Source organism: Sycon ciliatum, chromosome 13 (assembly GCF_964019385.1).
Source record: "Sycon ciliatum chromosome 13, ocSycCili1.1, whole genome shotgun sequence".
Lineage (NCBI taxonomy): Eukaryota > Metazoa > Porifera > Calcarea > Leucosolenida > Sycettidae > Sycon > Sycon ciliatum.
Genome location: NC_088655.1, coordinates 17,501 through 40,924, shown reverse-complemented (window position 1 = coordinate 40,924; position 23,424 = coordinate 17,501). Strand labels below are relative to the sequence as shown.

The 23,424-nt window shown below is 50.0% G+C and overlaps 2 protein-coding genes across 2 annotated transcripts; one reads left to right on the top strand and one right to left on the bottom strand.

The window, feature by feature from the left end:
• Positions 1-3,428: 3,428 nt before the first annotated feature.
• LOC135829869 (uncharacterized) lies at positions 3,429-7,409 on the top strand. Its single transcript, XM_065342253.1, has 5 exons — positions 3,429-3,876; positions 4,129-4,880; positions 4,976-6,005; positions 6,270-6,876; positions 7,262-7,409. The coding sequence occupies exons 1-5, from the start codon at positions 3,429-3,431 to the stop codon at positions 7,407-7,409; spliced, it is 2,985 nt and encodes a 994-aa protein (XP_065198325.1).
• Positions 7,410-20,650: 13,241 nt separating this feature from the next.
• LOC135829868 (KRAB-A domain-containing protein 2-like) lies at positions 20,651-21,364 on the bottom strand. Its single transcript, XM_065342252.1, has one exon. It carries the CDS (start codon positions 21,362-21,364, stop codon positions 20,651-20,653), a length of 714 nt encoding a protein of 237 aa, XP_065198324.1.
• Between the last annotated feature and the right edge of the window lie 2,060 nt (positions 21,365-23,424).

Genomic DNA, 23,424 nt, shown 5'->3' with positions numbered 1-23,424 from the left:
TATCAACCATTCTCGATGACCTGGGACTTCTCCAACTTGTAAGTGGTACGCCGACACGCTACTCACCAACAGGCCGGTCCTCCCCGTCCCTTCTCGATCTCATCATCACAAACACTCCCCATCTTGTCACTAAGCCTGAAGTTCTCCCACCACTATCTGACCATTGCCCAGTCATCTGCAATGTCAAACTCTTCCAACCTCGAGAGCAGCACCAGACAGACATATCCATTCCGGATTATGCAAGTACAAACTTCGAAGTTATGCGCGCCGACCTATGGGCACAGCCCCTGTACGAATGTTTAGAAAGAGCTACCTCAATCGAGAGCGCTTGGTTTTCCTGGCAGAGTTATGCTCACGAGAGCATCCGCCGTCACTTGGCTACACGTTTGCTCAGACCACGAAGAAAGGAGACTGCGAAGCCCTGGTTCACGGCAAGCCACAATCGACTGCACAGACAGCGAAACAGGATGTTTGCCCTAGCCAAGCGAACCAACACCGTGCAGGATTGGGTTGCGTACAGGGTGGTTCGCAACGCCCTCTCGAGCAGCCTCAAGCGCAACAAAGCGGACTACTTCAACCAATTGTGCTCGCGTATCGACAGTGAAAAGAATAGTTACAGGTGGTGGGCACAAGCCAAGAAGCTCGCGCACATTACGAGCCAGACGGCTAACTTACCGACGCTAACCGACGAGAGTGGGGAAGCCCCATGCGACGCAAGCAAGGCAGAAAAGCTGGCAGACACGTTTGTAAGACAATTCTCGCCAAACCCTAGCTTCGACCTAGCTGCAGCTCTCCTGACGCCCTCGTTCTCTACACCTGACCATGAGTTTGATCTGCCCAGAATAACTGAAGAAGAAGTCTTCCGAAAGCTCCGAACACTTCCGGCAAGAAAATCCACCGGAGGACTGATAACAAATAGAATCCTGAAAGACACTGCGGCCGTGATCACGCAGTCCTTGTGTCAGCTTCTCAACCTCAGTCTACGTCTCGGACAACTACCAGTAGACTGGAAAACCGCCACTGTTATCCCAGTATTCAAGAATAATGGACAACCGGCAGTACCCACCAGCTATAGACCAATCTCCCTCCTTCCGGCCATTGCCAAGCTCCTAGATTCGATCATCGCGGAGCACCTGTCGAGGTACCTATCCAGACATAACATAATCTCTGCCCACCAGTCCGCCGGAGGTCAACACTGGATCAGCTCGTCATGCTGACATCTAGGATAGCCAAGGCGATGGACAAGTGGAGCACCTACCACACCCTGTTCCTGGACTTCGCTAAGGCGTTCGACAAAGTGCCGCATCCAGTCCTCCTCTACCATCTGGGAAAGTTTGCAAACCAGAACGCACTTTCGTGGTTCTCCAGTTGCCTTGGTGACCGGCAATTCACGGTCAAAGTCACTTCCTCCGTATCCACAACCCGCCCTATAGCCGCTGGCGTACCACAAGGATCCCATCTCGGCCCTATCCTGTTCCTTCTGTACATCAACTCTCTCCCGCAGACCATCCCAGATGAGGACCACTGTCGAGTTCTTCTCTTTGCCGATGACACGACCATTGGAACGGAAGTCGCTGCACCTACCACTCCCTCTTCCCAGCATCATAGTCACCCACTCCAGGTTGCCACGGATGCCGCCCTGAAATGGGCCGACTCGGCAGGTGGACGCTTTAACCCCACGAAGTCCTTCCAAATGACGTTCTCCCCACGTATCAACGGACCGGACCCTCCAAACATCGGGCACCTGCGAATGAACCAGGAAGAAGTGCGCACGGTCGACACGCACCGACATCTTGGCGTGCAAATTGATAGCCACCTCAACTTCCAGTGCCACATCGAAACAATCACCACCAAATTTCGCCAACGCGTGGTACTACTTGCCCACATGTCGAGCCGCCTAACGCTGGAAGTTACAAACCGGCTTTATACTGGCTATGTCCGACCCACCATTGAATACGCCTCACCACTGTGGCAGTTCCAACTGTCCGCATCCCAAGCGGCGGTGCTTGAGCGTCTGCAGGCCAGATTGGCACGAGTCGTCTTGAGACAGTACGGTGTGTTTCCCTCCGCTACTGAACCGAAGCCATCTCTGTTCGCGCACCTGCAATGGCCAAGTCTGGCATGGCGGCGACACATCCAGTGCCTCCGGGAGCTCCATCACCTGGTCCACCACCAGACCACTGCCCTTATGGAGCTGGGCTATAGTCTCTCCACCAGCGCACGGCGCCCTCTCCAACTTGTACCGCCTGCCAGGGCGAACAGCTACTCGCGTGCCACCTTCCTCTTTGTTACCGCTGCCACCTGGAATTCTCTCCCCCCCTGACATTAGAACCACCCAAAATAGTCATTGCTTTGTGTCTCGTGTCCGTACCATCTTTGCCAACACCCACTTCGAACCCGCTAGTTTCATTCCTTCCAGAGTTTCTATAACATAGTAAAGAATGGTATGGCTGATTTCTACAGTATGCATTTGTTATAACCCTTCCTCTTCTCAATCTATAATTATGTTATAATTTTGCAGATATATTCCCAGTAAGCCATGAACGGAGACCCCCTCGACTTAGGCCCCGGCCTTTGGGGAATCCATGAATAAAATTTTTTAAAAAATGCAAGGGCACAGATATACAGTGAGACCTCTCTAAGACGACCGCTCGAGGGACCTTCAAAACGTGGTCTCTGTTACCAGGTGTGTAGTGTTATCTTGTATGTGTGTGTGTACCCATTGTGCATGCCTGTTCTCTTATTCATACTCTTCTCTTTATAGATCTAGACCCTACGGTATCCCTTTGATGATTCATCCCATATCTAGATGTGTCATGCACCGTAGCGTACCCTCAAGTACTCTACTAGATCCCGATATGGAGTACCCGCGACTGTCTTACTGTATTATGTTTCTTTCACGACGATTTGTGTTCTTGCACTGATAATTGAGAGGGTTCTTTGCCTCACAACGAGACCGTGTTGAGTTGGTATTTTGGTGTGCTCTCGACACGTACTAAGGACGTCGGGATAACATTACATGGTGGCAGCGCTGGGATTTCCTCTTTGACGGGATGGCGACAGGCGTTTCAAACAACCCTGTTTCCACTCCCACAACTACTTCCATCACGGTTTCCTCAGGTCCTAGTAGTACTACAACTAGTAATGCTGGCTCGTCAGGAGCAGTCACTGTCTCGAGTGTTGGTAAAGCTGCACCCTCTGTCGTTTCCTCCGCGGCTGGATCCCTTCCCACCGTATCATCTCTGGGTCCCGCGGCACCCCAGGTTCGGTCGATGATCCACCTTACCCAAGTTGCTCCTCCAGCCCCATTCGACTTCAAGTTCGCTGATGTGTGGGAGAAGTGGAGCAAGCGAATTACGAGATACAGGCTCGCCTCTGGTCTCCACATGCAGGCACAGTCTGTGCAAGTAAACTCTTTGTTATATTCGATGGGCGACGAGGCTGACGACCTCCTGCTGAGTTTCCATTTATCAGACCAGGATGCGGACAACTACGACATTGTATTCCAGAAATTTGCAGACCATTATGGCGGGAAACGCAATCTGGTGTACGAGCGTGTGAAATTCCACCAGAGGTCCCAACAGCCCGGAGAGTCGATTGATGGCTACATAACTGATTTGTTTCGTTTGGCAGAACGTTGCAACTTCAAGCAGCTCCACGACGAGATGATCCGTGATCGCCTTGTTGCAGGAGTTCCAGACACTGCCCTGTCCCAGAAACTGCAACTGGACCCATCACTTACTCTGGACAAAGCTCTGGCACAAGCTCGCCAGAAAGAGACAGTTCGAACACAACAGTCCACTGTCCGTCACAGTTCGTCAGCCCGTGCAACTCTTCACCAAGTCCACGCTTTCGAACAGCAGCATCACTCTGCATGTGAGTCGTGTACCTGTGCACTGGAGCTGAATGCACTTAGCATGCGACCACAACCTCACCAAGGTGTGAAACATCCGGCCCAGTACAACAGGGATTCAACTGGTCATGCTTCACAGCCCCGCATGTATACACACAGTTACAGTGGTCATCCTTGCTCAAGTCAGTCTGCACCCAGGCACAGCTCTGGCGTTGATCAATGGAGTACCTGTCACTGGTGTGGTTAGGAACGCCATGCACGCACTCAATGCCCAGCTCGTCAGGCCAAGTGTTCATTTTGCAGCAAGATTGGACAATTTGCTGTTGTTTGTATGCAGAAGCACACTAGTAGCTCTCAGTCTGCCTCCAACACCAGTCACATGCATAGTCTGCAGTCCTCTGCTGCTAGCGCTGGTCCATTACAGTCTGCTGACCAGTGGCACTATCCTCCAGCCTACCTAGGTGCATTATCTGCAGATACTGGGTGGTCTATGCCCATGCTGCTGCAGTCAGTACCTGCAACAATGAAGGTCGACACTGGTGCAGACGTAACCGCCATCCCAGCCAGCTTATATGACGACATATCTGCTCACCATCAGCTCAACCTCCAGGAGTCCGACCGTATGCTGAAAGGTCCAGACAACGCGACTCTAGCAGTTTCAGGCCGCATCACACTCAGTATATGCCGTGCTGCATTTTCCGACTTTGCAGTAGACACAACAGTGTACGTGGTACCGCACCTGAAAACACCTCTGCTCAGCCGGCCAGCAATCGAAGCCCTACATATCTGCAGTCCGCCAGCAGATTTGCTCAGCACAACTACCGGTACTTCTGAGCAGTCCTCTGTCAAAACGCAGTACCCTGAGCTCTTAGCGGAAGTTGGTTTGTTTGGCAGTGAGCACACGATTCGGCTGGTCGATAATGCACAGCCTTACTCTCTGCCTACACCATGCCGTATCTTTCTATCGATGGAAGCCAAAGTTATCGAAGAACTGCAGGCCCTCGAACAGAGTGGTGTCATTTGCAAGGTAACTGAGCCAACCGATTGGTGTGCCGGTATGGTAGTGGTTCCTAAGCCCAACGGTAACGTGCGCATCAGTGTTTCTTTACCCGACTCAACCAGGTTATCCGACGGGAACGTCACATCATGCCAACAACCGATCACCTGCTTGCTCGCCTCGGCACAGCCAAGGTCTTCTCGAAGCTGGACGCGAACAAGGGCTTTCACCAGATCCCCTTGTCGCTGGAATCTCAACTGCTAACAACATTCATTACGCCCATCGGTCGTTTCTGCTTTCGACGACTCCCGTTTGGCATCTCCTCTGCACCTGAGTACTTCCAGAAGCAGATGTCTGACCTGCTGAGCGACCTGCCAGGCACAATTTGCATGATCGATGACGTTCTAACCTTGGGTGACGACGAACACGAGGAGGAGAATAATCTGCATGCAGTCCTACAGCGTCTCTCATCAGCCGGAATCACACTCAACCCAGACAAGTGTGCTTTCCACCAACGTTCAGTCAAGTTCCTGGGACACATTCTCGACGACAACGGCATCCACCCTGATCCCCAGAAAGTGCGCGGCGTTCAGGAGCTGAAACCCTGCACGGATGTCCCAGCAGTACGTCGTTTCCTTGGCATGGCGAATCAGCTGGGAAAGTTCGTACCTGATTTGGCAACGATGTCTCAGCCACTCCGTGCTCTCCTGATCAAAGGCCAGGAATGGTCCTGGACCGATGCACACCAAGCAGCATTCGACGCGATCAAGTCAGCCCTCAGCTCGCATCCAGTACTGGCAATGTACTCGACTACCCTGGATATGATCATATCTGCAGACGCCTCATCATTCGGCCTGGGAGCAGTCCTCCTCCATGTGCAGTCTGACGGCTCCATTCGTCCAGTTGCATATCAGTCCCGTTCTCTGACACCAGCTGAGACACGCTATTCTCAAATCGAGAAAGAGGCTCTTGCTTTTACTTGGGCATGCGATCGTTTCGAACATTTCATACTTGGCAAGCCGTTTACGATCCAGACCGACCACAAGCCGCTCATCCCGCTTCTAGGCAGCCGTGCTCTAGACGACCTACGGCCTAGAGTTGTCCGTTTCCGTCTGAGGCTCCTTCGTTTCAATTTCCGCATTGTTCACGTGCCAGGCAAGGATCTCGCCATTGCTGACGCTCTCTCCAGAGCACCTGTTTCATCAGACTAAGTCGACAGCCAAGATGTTGATCTCCTCGCAGCTGAGACAGCAGCGCTCATCGACTATGCCGTTGATTGTCTGCCTGCAACTACTAAACGCCTCGATGACATCGCCAAGTGGCAAGTGTCTGATCAAGTGTGTGAGTCGCTTGCTCGCTACTGCGCTGACGGCTGGCCACACTCGTCCGATGCTCCTTCTGATGTTCGACCATACGTAGAACACCGGGCACACATCACACTTACCGATGACGGTCTGCTGCTCTACAACGACAGGTTGATCATTCCCGCATCTCATCGCGACGACATTCTGTCACGGCTCCACACTGGACACCAAGGCATAGCCAAGTGTCGCCGTCTTGCCCGCAACTCTGTCTGGTGGCCCTCCGTCAATTCGGCCATTCAGCTGTATGTTGCAAATTGCTCGACGTGCGCCCGCATACACACTCAACCAGCTGAACCGCTCATCCCAACAACACTCCCTGATCTACCATGGCAACGTCTAGCTGCTGACCTGTTCCACTTTGGTTCGCGTGACTTTCTCCTACTGGTAGACTACTACTCTCGCTACATCGAAGTCGTCCAGCTGACGTCAACATCATCCAAGGCTGTAATTACGCACCTGCAAAGTATCTTTGCCCGTCACGGTATTCCCGAGACATTGATGTCGGACAACGGTCCACAGTTTGCGTCTGAGGAGTTTCGTCGATTTGCTGAGGAGTTCTTATTCCAGCACGTAACCAGTTCTCCGCTATATCCACCGGCTAACGGTCTCGCCGAAAGATCCGTTAAAACCGTCAAGCATCTATTCACTGCCTCTCCAGATTGGTACAGTGCGTTGCTCACATATCGCAATACTCCTCTGGAATCCGGTTACAGTCCTGCACAGCTCCTAATAGGTAGACAACTCCATTCACGTGTCCCCGTTTCCAGCTCGCAACTGCAACCTCAGTTGATTTCGACATCTGACTTTGCCGCCGCCGATGCAGCTCTCAAGGCCCGGCAAACCAGCAACTACAACGATCGGCACCGTACTCGTTCTCTGCCGCCTCTAAAAGCTGAGCAACCAGTCTACCTCACGGATCGCCATGAAACTGGTACAGTACTCCGTCAACCCGCCATTCGCTCATACGTTGTGTCTACACCCTCGGGTGAATATCGTCGCAACCGTCGACACATTGTTGCTTTGCCGTCCGCACCTCCGGTTGCGCAGGTTCCGAAAGCAGCTTCAGCACCAATACAACACCACCGCGTCCAACACAACCTATGGCAACAAGTACAACATCCTCTACAACCTCTTCTACACACTCAGCCGTTCCTACATCCAGTACAACATCAGCAGGCACAACCATTACTCGTAGTGGTCGTACTGTGATGCCTCCTGATCGTTATGGTTTCTCTGACTGAACTCTTGCTCTGATCTACCATTGAACTCGCATCATCATTACCTCTTTCATCTCTTGCTCTGTTGCTCTACTCTTCTCTACGCTTTTCTCATGTGTATGTGTGTACATGTGTATGCGTGTATGTGTGTATGTGTGTGTTCTTCTTCTTTTGCGGAAGGGAGGGATAGGATTATATCTTATTTATTTATTTATTTATTTCTGCACCTCGTGGCATGTCAAGACAGCCAATTGAATTGAGGAGAGGGTGAGGCCAACCACGGAAGAAGAGAAAAAAAGAAAATGAAGAGCTCGTACACAAAGTGGGAAGGGATTAGCAACTTACAAAGCAATGGGATGCTCAGCGAGCTATGCAGCGGAAGTGGTGACTGTGACTTTGTTTACTGGGAGATACTGAAGTGCTGTCTGATGAGGGTACGGAATTTGGGCATATCTGGAGCTTGTCTAACACTGGGAGGCAGTTGGAGCCACTTGGAGTAGGAGGAAAAGAAAGGGGAATTTACGAATAGGGTAGACCTAACTAGGGGGAGACGAACGCAGCTTCGGGTGGTGCCACCTCAATTGAACCAATTAAGGGACTGTAAATGAGCAGGGTGCTGGTCAAGAAAAATTGAATGTGCCAGGGTGCACTTGGAAGCATCAAGGTAATGTTGCAGAGTGGTAGTGGATGCAGCAGCATACAAGTCTAGATTTGAGATATAACGATCTGTACGAAATATGATGCGCAGTATACGGTGATGGAGAACTTCTAATTTACCTATGTGGGTTTTGCTAATGGTGGACCAGGCAGGGAAGCCGTACGTGAAGAGGGGAAGAATGTATGATTTATAAAAATTAATCCGGCAATTTTGGGGCAAATGGGACATTGACTTGACATTATGCCAACAGATCGGCATACTTTGGACGACACATGATCAGCATGGTGAGACCAGGAGAGGGCGGAATCTATGACAATGCCTAGGGTGTTTATGGTGGGGCGCTACAGAGATAGGGTGATCGGGATCATCGGGAAAGTGGAAGATGGGCACTGGATCTGTGGGAGGGTGAAAAAGGAGGAGCTCGGTTTTGGTCACATTTGGCTTTTAAAAGGTACCAAGTGCTCATCCAGTGAGCAATGTAGTTGATAGAGGTCTGAACTTTGGGGTACAGGGTGGCGTGAGATGGGAAGGAAAGCTGTTCATGTTGGAAGAATTCACCCTGGTTGCTCTGCTTCCTCCATCGCAAAATGGTGCGAAAACAAGCAAGTGACTGTACTGAAATGCTCCGTCTCTGAGACAAAGTACTTTGGCCTAGCGTACGCGCACGTAGTCGTCACAGAAGATTACTGGGAAGCTGTGCAAAAAACTGACTTTTGGCCTGACGGAGTGACAGCTCGAGAATGGCGATTCAAGGCTGACAGAATAAGTACAGCTGACAACACAACCGTCGATCAGTCTGCACAATAATGAACCTCAACCCCCCGATACTTCCTCACTGTTCCCCAAACATTACTACTAACAGCACACTTAATCCATTAGCTCAGCCTTTTTACCCACTTTCGCAGCCAACCGCAGGATCACAGCCTATAATGTGCATCAATGCCAGGTCCATTAAGAACAAGACTGCCGAGCTGGCTCACATTTGTTCCACAGTTAAACCCCTAATTGTTTGCATAACGGAAACATGGCTCTCTCCACAGTCGTCTTTCACGGTCCTGGATATGACTGTTTTTGATCGTCCGCCAGATGAAAACAGGTCAGCTACCGATGCCATCCATGCATATGGCGGTGTCTGTATCATGGTACGATCTGGGATGTTTCCAAAGGTCACCCATCGATCTGACCTCAGTATCCCTCTCCTGGAAGCCACATGGGTGGAAATAGCCCTGTCATCTGCTAACATACATTTCCCAGAGGCGCCTCATGTGAAGAAGTTGGTTATTGGTGCAGTATATCGACCCCCAGCCCTTACCCCATCAAGTATCAACACCTTCTGCAATTCCCTCCAGCACTGTCTAAATACTCTTAAGAACCGAACAACATCTATCCTGTTGATGGGAGACTTTAATGCTAAGTCATGTCATTGGCATGGAACTACCACGGATGCCGCTGGTCGCCACAGTCTTTTCGGCATGTTCTCTCTCACGCAGCTCGTAAATTTTCCAACACATGAGTCATTGTCTGGCATGGGGGCAGCTCTCGACCTAGTTGTCACTAATATACCGGACTCTATGTCCTGCCTCCGTGCTACAGCACCACTTGGTCAATCCGATCATTCTATCGTGGTTGGCCACATCCGTACTGTACCCTGCCCAGAAATGCCCACATATCGTTCTCGTGATGCTCGTTCGACTCCCCTGGATGTCCCTGATTTTAGTGTATTTTCTTTGGATTCTCTAGACAGCAACACTGTCGCGAGTATGAATACTGCCATGTCCCACATACATTGTCCAGCAGCTTTGAGCCTGGAGAGGCGCGATCCTGACATATCTGTGGACAACTTTTACTCTATCTTCCATAACATCTGTGCAAGATTTCTGCCCAGGCAGAAGCCGCCGGCTGTCAAGCGTATCCATATGACCCCCCCCCCCTGGCTGACAAGTACCCTCCGACATCAAATAAAGAAAAAACGAGATTCGTATAGTGTTTACCGAAAGGTTCCCTCGGCTGACAACTTCGCTATTTACAGACGAGAGCAAAACGTTACTCGCAATATGTCTCGAACTGCCCATCGACTGTACATCTCATCCCTAAGTGCATCCACGGCAAGACCCGCATCACCAAGTTTATTCCAGTTTGTCCGGAAGCTTCGATCTCCCCAAGGCAACAGCAGAACGACTGTAACTCTCAATCGCTGGTACTCTATATTCTGACCCTGTGGATGTGGCAGATGCTTTGAACGAACAGTTTATTGGTTTTGGAACACAAGATGATCCTTCATGGAATGTGCCAGACTTCAAGCCACCCGACGCCCCATCACGTGGAAGAACCACACCTACGTTGCAACATGTCACCACCACGCCTTTTGCTGTGGCAAAGCAAATCCGCAACCTTAAGATCCGAAAGGCTGCGGGAGCGGACGGTATTTCTCATGAACTCCTGAAACTATTTTGTTCCAGTATTGCATACCCTCTCAGCCTCATCTTTAACCTCACTTTTGCAACTGGTGCTTTCCCTGCTATTTGGAAACACGCAATTGAAACTCCGGTCTTTAAGAACAAGGGAAGTAAGCTCGATGCATCGAATTACCGCCCGATTTCGTTATTGTCAACAATCTCCAAGCTGTGTGAACGTATTATGTACAACCACTTATACACTTACCTGTCTCCTGTTCTACATCCGTCCCAATCTGGATTCCGAAAAGGCGACTCTACGTCTTGGCAGCTTCTCAGACCTGTTCAATCGATGTCTTTTGTTCGTGAGAACGGCCATTACAGCATGCTATGTTTCTTTGATCTAAGCAAGGCCTTCGACACAATATGGACACGCGGGCTCCTATACAAGCTGTCGCGCCATGGAATCCATGGTACTTGCTTCACATGGCTCAGTACTTACCTGACGGGCAGACAGCAAAGGGTGCGTGTCGGCTCTGCTCTGTCTGCCAAAGGGCATGTACGGTCTGGAGTTCTTCAGGGATCAATCCTGGGGCCTCTCCTCTTTCTTATGTATGTAAACGATCTGGCAGAAATGGATCACAAATCACTATATTATGCTGATGATACAGCACTACTTGTGACAGCACCCACTCTCCCCGAGACTTGTGCCAAGTTACAGTCCAACATAGATGGCGTTATTCATTGGATGGAAAAATGGAAATTGCAGCCCAACTCTTCGAAAACTGCTGTAATGTGTATCCCCCCCCCCCCCCCTCCCAGTTGTTCCTGTGACCTATCTTCATTAGAAACCAGTCCCTTCACCTTTCCAGGCACCAAAACCCCGCTCTGCATCGTTGACAAACACAAGCATCTTGGCGTCATTATTGACCAACACTTAACCTGGAAATCCCAGATCGAAAATTTAGACAGCCGTGTTAGCTCAGTAATGGGATTTCTCTCATCACACATCACCCACCTCCACACCGACTGTCGCCATGTTATCTACACATCTTACATTCTGTCTATTTTTGATTACTGCTGCATAATTTGGGCTGGCATTTCTAAAACACTGATTGCTCGACTCGAAGTTATGCATAGGCGTCTTTTGAAAATATTATTTCGGCTTCCTCGCCTGACTCGAAGCACAGAATTATACCGCCTTGCTTCTGCTGTGCCGCTCTCGGTCCGCGTGCGTTTTTTTGGCATGCCAGACAATTCATAAAATTAAGCTGGGCATTGCTCCTCTTCATGCTCTCTCCTGCCTAAGCTGGTTTGCTCAATCTCAAGACATGCGCACCAGAAACTCTCTCCGCTTTCCTATTGCGCGGTCTGCCTCTATGCAAACATCTCCTCTCTTCCTTGCTTACCGCCATTGGTCTCTCCTCCCACAACATCTAAAATCCTGCCAATGTTAAAATATAATCGCACAGGTCACATTGTAGAGTGCAGATCACCTAGTGCTTTCAACAATAATAACATACTTCCACATTATGGGAATTTGGTATAACCCCACACCCGTCATTGTTGAATATTCGATAATAGCGTGGATTTCCCCAACAATAATTATATTTTCATTTTTTTGTTATCCTCTCCCATGCCGTTGTACATAAGCGGCTTGCCGCGGATATGTCAATACTACTACTAATGTTAAAATACATTCACACAGCTACTGCAGAATGCAACATACTAGTTGATATCCAGCCCTGCCCTAGCTTCTCTTACTTTTCAGTTCCCCTTTCATTCTTTTTCTTTCTCCCCTCTAGCTCTACTACCGCCATGGCTGGCTATCGCCCACATCACCATTTCATTGGCTAGTGCCACGTGATGGTGAATAAATAATAAAAGGAAGCAAGGACAGTGGTATCATCTGCAAACAAAGAAATATTGGGAATTGAATTGGGGAGGTCATTAACGTATGTGAGGAAGAGCAGGGGACCTAAAATGGAGCCCTGGGGCACTCCGGATGTCACAGACTCGGGGTCAGATAAGGTTCCATTTACTGTGACGCACTGATTTCGGTCCAAGAGGTAGCTAGTTATCCAGGCGAGTAGGGAGCCGGAGACACCATGGGCACGAAGTTTGGCGATCAGGCCCTTGTGCCACACGGTGTCGAAGGCCTTGGAGAGGTCTAAGAAACATATGCAGGAGACCTGCCGCTGGTCTTCTAGGGAGCAGAGGTCTTGGATTATGCGGGACAATTGCAGGGATGTGTTGTCCTTACGACGGAAGCCAGATTGTGCGGGGTAAAGAAGAGGGGAGATATGGTCGTACAAGCGGTCGTACACTATTCTCTCTAGCAGTTTGGAGACGCAGGAGAGGAGGGAGATTGGTCGGTAATTAGACGGGTTGTTCTTGTCGCCTTTATATTTGTACACTGGGATGACAGTGGCTGACTTCCATCGTGACGGGAATGTGCCGGAGGAGAGGGAAAGGTTAAAAAGAATGGAGAGTGGGCGGGCAATTGAGTAGCTCAGTTTCCTGAGGATCTCATTGGTGATCCTATCAGCTCCATGGGATTTGTTCAGAGGCAGTCTTGCAATATACTTGTGAACAGTCGATGAGGTGATGATCAGGGAGTGCAATATAGTTGCTGGTGGAGGTAGGGAGGAAATAGTGGGAATAGGAGCATTGGGGTCAACCTGTAAGCCAGCACTGACGAAGTGGCGGTTCAATAAGTTACCAATGGATGCCGGAGAGGTGCTTGTTTGACCATTGGGGCCCACCATCTTCGAAGGTATGACCTGGGCGCTGGTAGGATTTCGCAGTTGACGAATGAGCACAGGGAGGGATGGGAGGCGAGGGTTTGTGGGAGATATCGTGGCACGGAGGTTGCGGATGTAGCAGCGATGGCAGGATCTGGAAAGGCATTTTACAGAGTTACGTTGGTGTTTGTATTTGTTGAAATTTGTAGGGGATGGGTATTTCCGGTAGATGCTGTAGAGATCGCTCTTGACTTTAATAGCTGCTTTCAGTGATGGAGTCATCCAGGGGCAGGGTTTGTGGCGTGATTTCCGACGAGGAGGTGAGGATCTTCCTATATATAGGTCCAAGGCACCTTCAAGGATGTCAGTGAATGCAGAGACAGCCGTGTCCATGCAGTGGGAGGCAAGGACCTGAGACCAGGGTACATCTGCGAGAAAAACATTCATGGCATTCCACATGTTATCCGTGGCACTCAGGACATTGTATTTTTGTGTAGATGGTGGGCTACGGCAGGTGCTGGCTGCCGTGGGGGAAGACTTTGAGGAGGAGAACTCAGCCAGCAGGACGGCATGGTCTGATGCGCCAAGAGGAGCCAGGTGTTGAATGTGGTTGAGTTGGTTAGGGATGTTGCTCGCGATAAGGTCTAGACAGCTGCCAAATCCATTCGAGCGGAGGTGGGTGGGAAAGGTTACCGATTGGGTCAAATTATAGCATGAGAAGAGGTTGTCAAGACTCAGACCCTGTGCATTCGTTTGGTCAGTTGAGCACCAGCCGGAATACCTACAGTTGAAGTCGCCTGATATCACAAGGGCTTCGGGCTTCCTTTGAGTTGATTGCAGGGCTATTTGGAGGCGGTCGAGAAAAGTCGAGAAGTCATCCGTCGACGGGGAAGGAGCACGGTAGATACAGGCTACTGTTAGGTGGGTTGTTGGCAGGTTAGAAAGTGAGACAAGCTTATGTTCAGCGAGTGTAAGCCGAAGTGCTACCGCTTCCAAGCCCTGTTGCTGAAAATCCGGTAGCTGATCAAAGGAAGTGCACAGACCTTCACGAACTAAGATTAGAACTCCTCCGTACCCCCTGTGTGGGTCACGGTTCTGTCTATTTTCTAAAACAGATCGGTCTCGACGGAAGCATTCATAGTGTGGCACGTGGAAAGCTTGTGTGAGAGTTAGCCAGGTCTCTGTGATGCATACTACGCTGGGTGTGTGATCCTCACAGATTTGAATGAGTTCGCCAGACTTGTTTGCTATGGAGCGAGCATTAAGGACACAGATTGTAAGTCGGTGAGTAGCAGCATGTACAGAATGGGGGAAGAAAGGTGGGGCAAGAGCGTTGAGAGGCGCAGGGGTTGAAGTGGAAGAGAAGGGATAACGGTTACGCATTGGAAGCTGGCTTCGTCATTTTGGGGCTGTCCGCAAAACGCCACTTGCGTACTGAGTGGCTGATGGCTTCGGGCCAGAAGGCTCTGTCTAGTACACGCTCTTCATGTTCTGCAGCCACAGTGACTCTGGCATACGATGTGCCAAGGTATTTCGACTCCATGACGGAGCAATTTTAAATACCTCCACGTCCCTCGCTTCGCACCAGTCTCTGATGGAGTGAGCGTTGCAACCGCTGTTGATGCTACCAACGTAGAGCACAAGTTTCTCTAGAGCACAAGTTTCTACGTTCCCAAAACGTAGAGCAGAACCTCCCTATAGGGAGGTTCTGCTATACGTGAAACGTAGAGAAATCACGTAGATAGCAGGTGTCTGGGGTAGAGTCTACGGCTTCGCGTGTTTTGACTCCAGATTTCTACGCGGAGATGGGGTTCTCTACGTTGTGGCACACGCAGAGAAAATGCGTACGGATTTGCTGGGTGTCGATCAACTGCATGCAAAAAACTGCCAAAATTTGGAAGGGGAAATTCCCAGTACACATTCCACGTGACTTCTCTAGGTGAAACGTAGAGCAGAACAGCATTTATTATTAAATTATTAAATTTTTGATAGGGCAATCCCCACAGGCCTAAGGCCTTTTGACAGGGTACCCTAAAAAATGAAGAACAGAATTTCTTTACGTTACGGGAACGCGGAGAAAGTTCGAGTGATTCTTTGCGTCGCGTTCCCAAAACGTAGAGCAGAACCTTTATTATTATTATTATTATTTGAACAAACGGCGAGGAGACAACAATTTGATAACCGCAATCAGTAATACAAGCTGGATCGACATTTTTGTACACTGTATTCATGTATTGTAAAACTGTGGAGACAATGTGCAATAAAACGATGAAAATTGTGAAGAAATTGTGTAGAGAAAGAAAGGGATTCAAACAAGTTTTCGTACAACACTCATCAGACATCTTCGTTGTACTAAAGGACACTGAAAACAAAATTGAACTATTAAAGAAAATCTAAGTTAGAGAAATAACACTAAGAACAACAGCAGTGAAATTTACAAGTGTGAATTTTAACAATGAAAGCGAGAGCAATAACGAATGTGTGTACTAACACTAAACTTGCAACTGAAAAGTGAACAAAGAAGAGAAAGAAAGAAGGAAGGACAAAGTGATAACAAATAACAGCAGTACATATCTCTCTCTCTCTTTCTCTCTCTCTCTCTCTCTCTCTCTCTTTCTCTCTCTCTCTCTCTCTCTCTCTCTCTCTCTCTGTCTCTCTCTCTCTCTCTTTCTCTCTCTCTCTCTCTCTCTCTCTCTCTCTCTCCATCATTGTCTGGCTCTCAGGTTCTCACTCTTTACACACAGTCTTTCTTCTCTCCCTTTCCCCCATGGTGCGTGATGTGCGCCTTGATCCCGAGACCATTGGTCGGGGGAGCGCACTTCACCTCACCGGCACAGCTCAATAGCACCTACACGCCCATTGTAGTCCCCTATGTTCTCTTGATGTTGTTGTTGTTTTTCTCTTCCATTCTATATGTAGGCATGTGCACTTTCATAAAAATAAAAATAAAAATTACACCTAGAACATTAACGGCCAAGCTTGGCAGCACCAAACATGACACTTTACTTGAACAATTTCAACCCAATTATACTATCTTTCTGTACACACAAGTTAGGCTTATACAGACGCTGACAGATGGCTTCCAAAACCTTTAACTGTAGTCCATAACCATGACGACCACGGCACAATACAGTATATGAAGAGTCGGAATACGAATTGCAACAATCAGGACTAGCCAACAGATGATTGTACACTGAAGACTTGCTACCACGAAACCTACGCACAACGCTAACATTCTCACCGGCACTCTCACGATCACTACAATCGTCGCTCTCCGACTCATTGCTCCCTTCACCGTCCGTCCCATCATCTGCTTCCTCTGCGCTCTCTCTGTTATCCCGCCTGACATGGTCCATTGAACGGGACTCGGCCGTCACCCTGCTCTCACGTCCCTCCTTACGCCCTTGTCCGTTGAGTGCGTAGTTTCTGTTGTAGTTGGCTGTTGATCGTCTTGGTTTTTCAATAATGGGCTTGGATGGTGGATTAGTTGTGGTTGCTGTAGATTGCATTGTTGGTGATGGTGTGGGAGCTGCTAATACGCAAGGTGAGTCTTTTTTGGTTGGCAATTGTAGTGTCAATGCCCCTGCCGGTGTTGCTTGCGGTCTGTCACTGGCAAGCTCCACCGCCGCAAGAGCCGACGGCGGAGGATCAGGAGGAGGCAGTGGGACCGGGACCGCAAGCGGCACCACCCCAGCCAAAGCCGCCGGGGGCACTGACGAAGGAACCACCGACGGCAGGAGCAAAGGTGGCGACACAAACCGGCCCGATGAGCCACCACGCCCACCCTCCCCCACCACCGCCACCAGCGACGGCGGAGCAAGCACAGTTTGTGAGCCAGGATCCGCAAGTTGTGTAGGTAACGGTTGTTTTCTAGGTCGCCCTCGCTTCGGTCTTTGTTGTTGTGCGCAAGGTGGAAGTATATGACGTGGTGTGTGTTGTTTGATGCGTGCGTTCAGGTGCTGAACAGTCCTACCAACATACCGACTTTGTCACTTTGTCCTTCCTTCTTTCTTTCTCTTCTTTGTTCACTTTTCAGTTGCAAGTTTAGTGTTAGTACACACATTCGTTATTGCTCTCGCTTTCATTGTTAAAATTCACACTTGTAAATTTCACTGCTGTTGTTCTTAGTGTTATTTCTCTAACTTAGATTTTCTATAATAGTTCAATTTTGTTTTCAGTGTCCTTTAGTGCAACGAAGATTCCTGATGAGTGTTGTACGAAAACTTGTTTGAATCCCTTTCTTTCTCTACACAATTTCTTCACATTTTTCATCGTTTTATTGCACATTGTCTCCACAGTTTTACAATACATGAATACAGTGTACACAAATGTCGATCCAGCTTGTATTACTGATTGCGGTTATCAAATTATTATTATTATTATTATTATTACTCTCAATTCATGGATGACATGGTGTCAACCAATATTATGAATGAGGGCTACCAGCCATGGAATAAAAGAACAAGAAGGCAAAATGCACACGCAAAATATGGCAAGTTAAATGAAAAAGAAATAAAAGTAAATCAATCCAAAACCAAAATCAATTATAAAAATCAATCCAAAACCCAAATGAATTGTACAGGTAGCATATATGATTTACTTTGGAGCTTGAAGTAATACACAAAGAGAATTGAAATCAATGATTAGTAAATGAAGATCGACGTATGTGTATATTTATCAAGCTTAAAAACGCATTGAGGGTGTTGCTGGACTTTAATTGCTGAGGAAGAGAATCCCATAATTGGTATGCTAGGAATACAGGCGATTTGCTCATAGAATTGTTTCTTGCAATCGGGAAACGAAGCGAGTTCCGGCTTGTTGAGGATGTCATTGAGCCAGTTTAAGGAATGCTGCACATGCTGAGGGGCAGTGATAAGTTGATTTTGTGAATGTATAGCCAGGAGGATCGGTCAATGTAATGTTTCAGAGGAAATGTACAGCAATTTTCATAGAGAACGGTTATGTTGGTCTCGGGCGGCAAACGAAGTATTGCCCGACCTCCCTAGTAGCCCGCAGACAGAGGCGCAGAGCCACTGTCAATTGTATTCTGTTTGCCCGTAAAAGAGGCCTCGTACTATGCGCAGAGCTTTGGATACGCTGGTCCGTGATTTTGTCCTGCTGTCCTTTCGTTCTATGGTTCACCTCTTTCCACGTGTTCTGTGTCGGCTCCGTACTACATGTACATATGCCAGTGACCCTGCTTCACAGCATTGTGTGTCGGCTGTGTGGACTGTACAACTACAAGTATCACTGGTGCATGGGACTGCATGCAGCACACATTTGGCTTTATCACATATCAGGTGACCGTTTCCTAGGAATGGGCCAATCACTGCCCTTCCTTGGCGGGTGATATAGGCCGATATCACCCCTGCTGCTCCATATCACCCCTGCTGCTGCATATCACACCCGGCTGCCTACCTAGTACAGTACCCATTGGTACTCACATACTCGAATGTGTACTGTAGCTGAAACTGCATATTTAGGATTTCACTGCCATCTCCAGCCCCTCCCCCCCCCCCCCCCCCAGGCCCTCCTTCGGCCAGCTTGGCTTGGGATTGTGGGAGGGGGTCTATGTGGAGGGGCTAGTGACAACAATGAATTCCTTACATATGCAATTCCATCTATAGTACGCATCCGAGTTGACCTACCATGAAGAATGACAAGTTCGAGGGTAAGCACAAACAGAAACTTACCATTCTTCTTCTAAAGCTTGTCCTTATCGTGTCCCCGTGAGAAAAAAGGCTAGCTTTGATTTGGGCGTTTGTGAAGGTGAATTGGAAGATCAAGAGCTTTTAGAGGCTGCTGCAAATTATTTCAATTTGTTATCACCCAGCGAACTAGCCGAAGTGTCTGATTTTTCTTTATCATCAACCGCACCTGCAACTTTGTCGAATGGCGAAGTACTGGAGAAGACCACCTCGGAAAAACGTGTAACATCCGAGCCAAGCATTGTAGAAGAAACGTCTCAACGATTTGTGCAAGTGTCGGAGGATGAGATCGACAGAATCCGAGAAAGCCGTGTTTCAACCAACACGAAGCGAGCCACCAACGTGTCTCGGATGTTTGGTGTACAGTCTATAAGAAAAAATGTGATCTGAAAACCATCTCAGCTACCAACCTTTCTTTCTTCGGTAAGCCACCAAAGGGAGAGCATATCCCTCCGGAAAATCGAGGAGACACAACACCACCGACTCCTCGATCTCATCTGGCGCGGCCTGTACGGCCAATACAGTACAGCGCTTTCAAAGCAGCTGACGCCCGCAACCACGGCCCCAACTCGACATCAAGCCAGCGCCGGGCTCATTCTCCCGCTGGCCAGGACGAATACAGGCACTCGCCGACCGTTCTTCCGTGGACCTGCGCTGTGGAACACTCTGCCAGCCAGTGTACGTTCCTGCAAAGCCGTGGCCGATTTCGCAGCAGCCGTGTACCCGTACACTCTCAGGCCATAAACGTTTTTAAAAGAAGAGAAACAGTGACATGCACCCCCCCCCCACACACACACACGGACAGTATGTATAGGCATATAACGAACGGTCTTTTCCTGTTAGCTCTGTTTGTCCAATACATGAGATAAAACGTCTTTCTTGTTGTTTTTCCTTCTCCATGTAGCTGCTTCCAGCATGGTAAACGACAGTACCATGGCCTTTTCAGGGTTTTTTCATTGTACCTATTTGTAGTACCTCCCGGGATCAGTATTTTCCACTTGAAATAACATCCACCCCAATGCCTCATTCTTAGCATTCTTTTATTCGCTTCCATGAAATTGGGCTTATTGCCCGTTTGGTATTGCGAATTCAAATAAAAAACAACAACAACAACAACTTTCACCAATCTCCGACGAAGACAAAGACAAAATCTACAGACATCTAGAAGACTGGAAAAACAACCCCGGGCATCTCACCTATGTAGTGGAACCCACGTTCGACCAGCCAGCATTAACGCAACACTTCGGATTAGGGAATGAATTATTTACAAGAGAATTGGAAGAGACATAGAACCAGACTGAAGCACACTGAACTAAACTATCGACTCAACTACTGAAGTACAGAAAGACGAGCATGCAATCTGAGAAAGGAGTGCAGCTACGCACGTGGCTAGACACATGCACAGCATGAGAGGTGTACACATAAAGCAGAGGCGCGCGCATATGGGTGAGCGTGTACACAGCATGCATAGCAACATACAGTGTGACACAAGAGTCATAAGGCACCTAATATAGCAGTTCATAACACCACTCCCCTAGGTGCCATTGATCATCCACTGTATCTAGCTGGCTGTCGTCGATTACCAGGGCCTCGGAGATCGTAGCGCTGAGTCGGCATGTCAGCCGCAAACTCGATGCTCCACACATTATCACAGGCAGCTGGCTTTGGGCGATCTTCGGCAGCATCATGGTTACCATCATCTAGTGTTCCATCTACCTACTGGGCGTGTCCAGGCTTGACGATATCAACGTTCACGACCTTCTCTCTGCCGTCAGCATGCTGGATCACCAGGGTCGATGGCGAGACTATCTTCAGCACCGTCCAGCCACTCTCATATGGCGTCATGAGCTTCTGACTCCGCTCTGGGCGACGTAGCATCACCGGATCATCGACACGGTATGGTGACTCTGTTGGACCGCCTGACACAGAGTCATTCGAGGACAGTAGCGACTCAACAAGGTCTCGAATCCGAGCAGCGCGCCCAGCGAGTCGGTCCACCCATTCACTGGCGCTGTATGCTGTCGGGTCGTGATCAATTACTAGGTCGCGCCCTTCCCAGCCTGTGATGGCCAGCCTTGGCGATATTCCGGTTGTAGCATGGCGACGTCTATTGTAGTAGAACAGTACCAACTCCAGCTCAGACGTCCAGTCACTGGTTTCCTCGAGCGCCTTACGCAGGAGACCGATGATTGTACGGTTGAGCCGTTCAACCCCTCCTTGTGATTGAGGATGTCGAACTGCACCCGTTTTCACCACCACACCAAACTGTTCCAGGAGGGCTGCTACGACCGCGTTCCGGAACTCAGTGCCATTGTCCATGCGAATGACAGACGGCGGGCCCCACCGGCAGCAGATCTTGGTCAGTGCGGCTGCTACGCTCGCTGCATCTTGTCGACGTAGTGGCTGTACCTCCGCCCACTTGGTGAACATGTCGACGCATACCAGGCAGCAGTGGTGCGCTCCACTCTGGCCAAGCTCCAACGTGTCGATCTGTATGACCTCCCATGGTCGTCCTGGTACGTCTGGAGCGTTGGCTCAACAGTCGGTCCCCGTGCCGGGTTAGCTGCAGAGCAAAGCACACACGCTTGGAGAACACTCTGGCATTTCTCGGCCATCAGCGGCATATAGCAGCGCTTGCGCAGTGAGTCATGCATTGTCGTCCAGGTGGCATGGCCAGAGGTCTTGTGAGATGCTTTCAGTACTTGGTCTTCAAGGTCAGGCGGTATGACTGGCACTTGCACGACGCCGTCGAGTGGCAGCTTTACTGAACGCATCAGCACACCGTCATGGTCCAACAGCTGATCACGGACCGGTCTGTACAGCTTCGACGACAGGGGGGTTCCCGACTTCAGCTCATCCAGCAGCTGTGATATCTCGGTATCGGCTTGCTGCGCATCCTTTATCTCACTGAGAGTAACGGGCCCGATAGCATGCTTGTACGTTGCCACAGAAACAGAACAAACATCACTCGGCTCGGCTGTACCCTTGGGCCACCGCCTCGGGACACGGGTGAGCTCATCGGCCGGGTTCTGGTCAGTCGGCACCCACTCCACTCAGACCTTGAGGCCGACCGTTTGGACGAGGCCAGCAATCACTTCCAGTCGCCGCTCAACCAGTATCTTGTGCAGCCCACCAACTTTCACTCGGCGCACATTGTCGAGGACCTGCTTCAGCCAGCCGTACACTGTCTTTGAGTCGGTGACGAGTCGTACAGTCTGCAGGTGCCATTGCGCTGCAAGCGACAGTCCACGCACCGCAGCATCTAGCTCCGCCATATTGATGTGCTTCTTATCGGCTGTGTCCCGCAGCCATGTACCGTCTTCGATGACTTGGCCGTTCAGCTGGAGGACCACACCGACTGCCAGATCCGAGGCATCGCAGGACACAGCCCAATCTCCATCGGACTCGGCTGATGCATGCCACACACCACGGACGGGGTCTTGAGCGGACAGCTGCTCAGCAACTTCGTCAGCACACTGAAGAACGCTAGGTGGAACCGGCGTGTCCCATCTGTCCACTGCACTTGATAGCCGCTTCAACATTGAGCAGCTGGGCGAAGCCATGCGCACACTGGATAGTGGCTTGTGAGCCGACCTGTCATTGGAATACACCACGCTTCGTAAGCGGTTGGCGGAAGCTGAGGTCGACTCCATCGCGGCGAGCCCACATGATGGTACCATCAGCAGTCGTCGACCAGCTTCAGGCCAAGCACTCGCGCCTCGGGTAGATGCTCTGGTGGCTTTGTCGGCAAGCCATACCGTGCTAGCTCTGCAGCGACGGCCTTGCGCTTCTGCGCTGGCGTGAGGACGTCATCACATAGTTGTCCACATCAGGCCATCGTCGCCCTCCACCTCACCAATGATGTCCATGAATTTTGGTGCAATCGATAGACCAAAACCCATCCGTGACATGGCGTACAGCTTCCCACGCCACACCACGACTTGGTAGCGCAAGAGGGATGGGTCGACTCGTACCTGCCAAGTACGCCTTACGTATGTCGACAAGTTCAAACTGGCTGTCTGCAACCTGTCGCCACTGCGGATCTTCTCACCGCATGCTGGGGCATCAGTGCCTGGGTTCGACTTAATCACCGCATTCAAGCCACGGTAATCGAGACAAGGACGAACTGGGGTCGACTCCTTGCGGGCTTGGTCCTTGGCGAGCAGCGGAATGATGGGCCCGGAGGACCGTGCGTAGCCTCGTCGTACTTGATCAGGTAGCCATTCTCGACCCAGGCGTCCATCTCGTCACAGAACTGCGACTCCTGGCTTGTCTGACAGGTTGTGCCTCGCGTACTGTCCGATCCCTGAGCCGATCGGAGATGTAGGAGCTTGCCATCACGCCACTGCCAGTGCAACGTCCAATGCTGCTTGTCGTTGTCCCACCGGAGCTCTCCGTCTTCGGCCTTCAGGGTCACACCACGATCGTCCTCTGTGACGTCCACATGACGGAGTGTGCTCTCAACGTCAGCTGCAGCAGTAGCGGCTGCA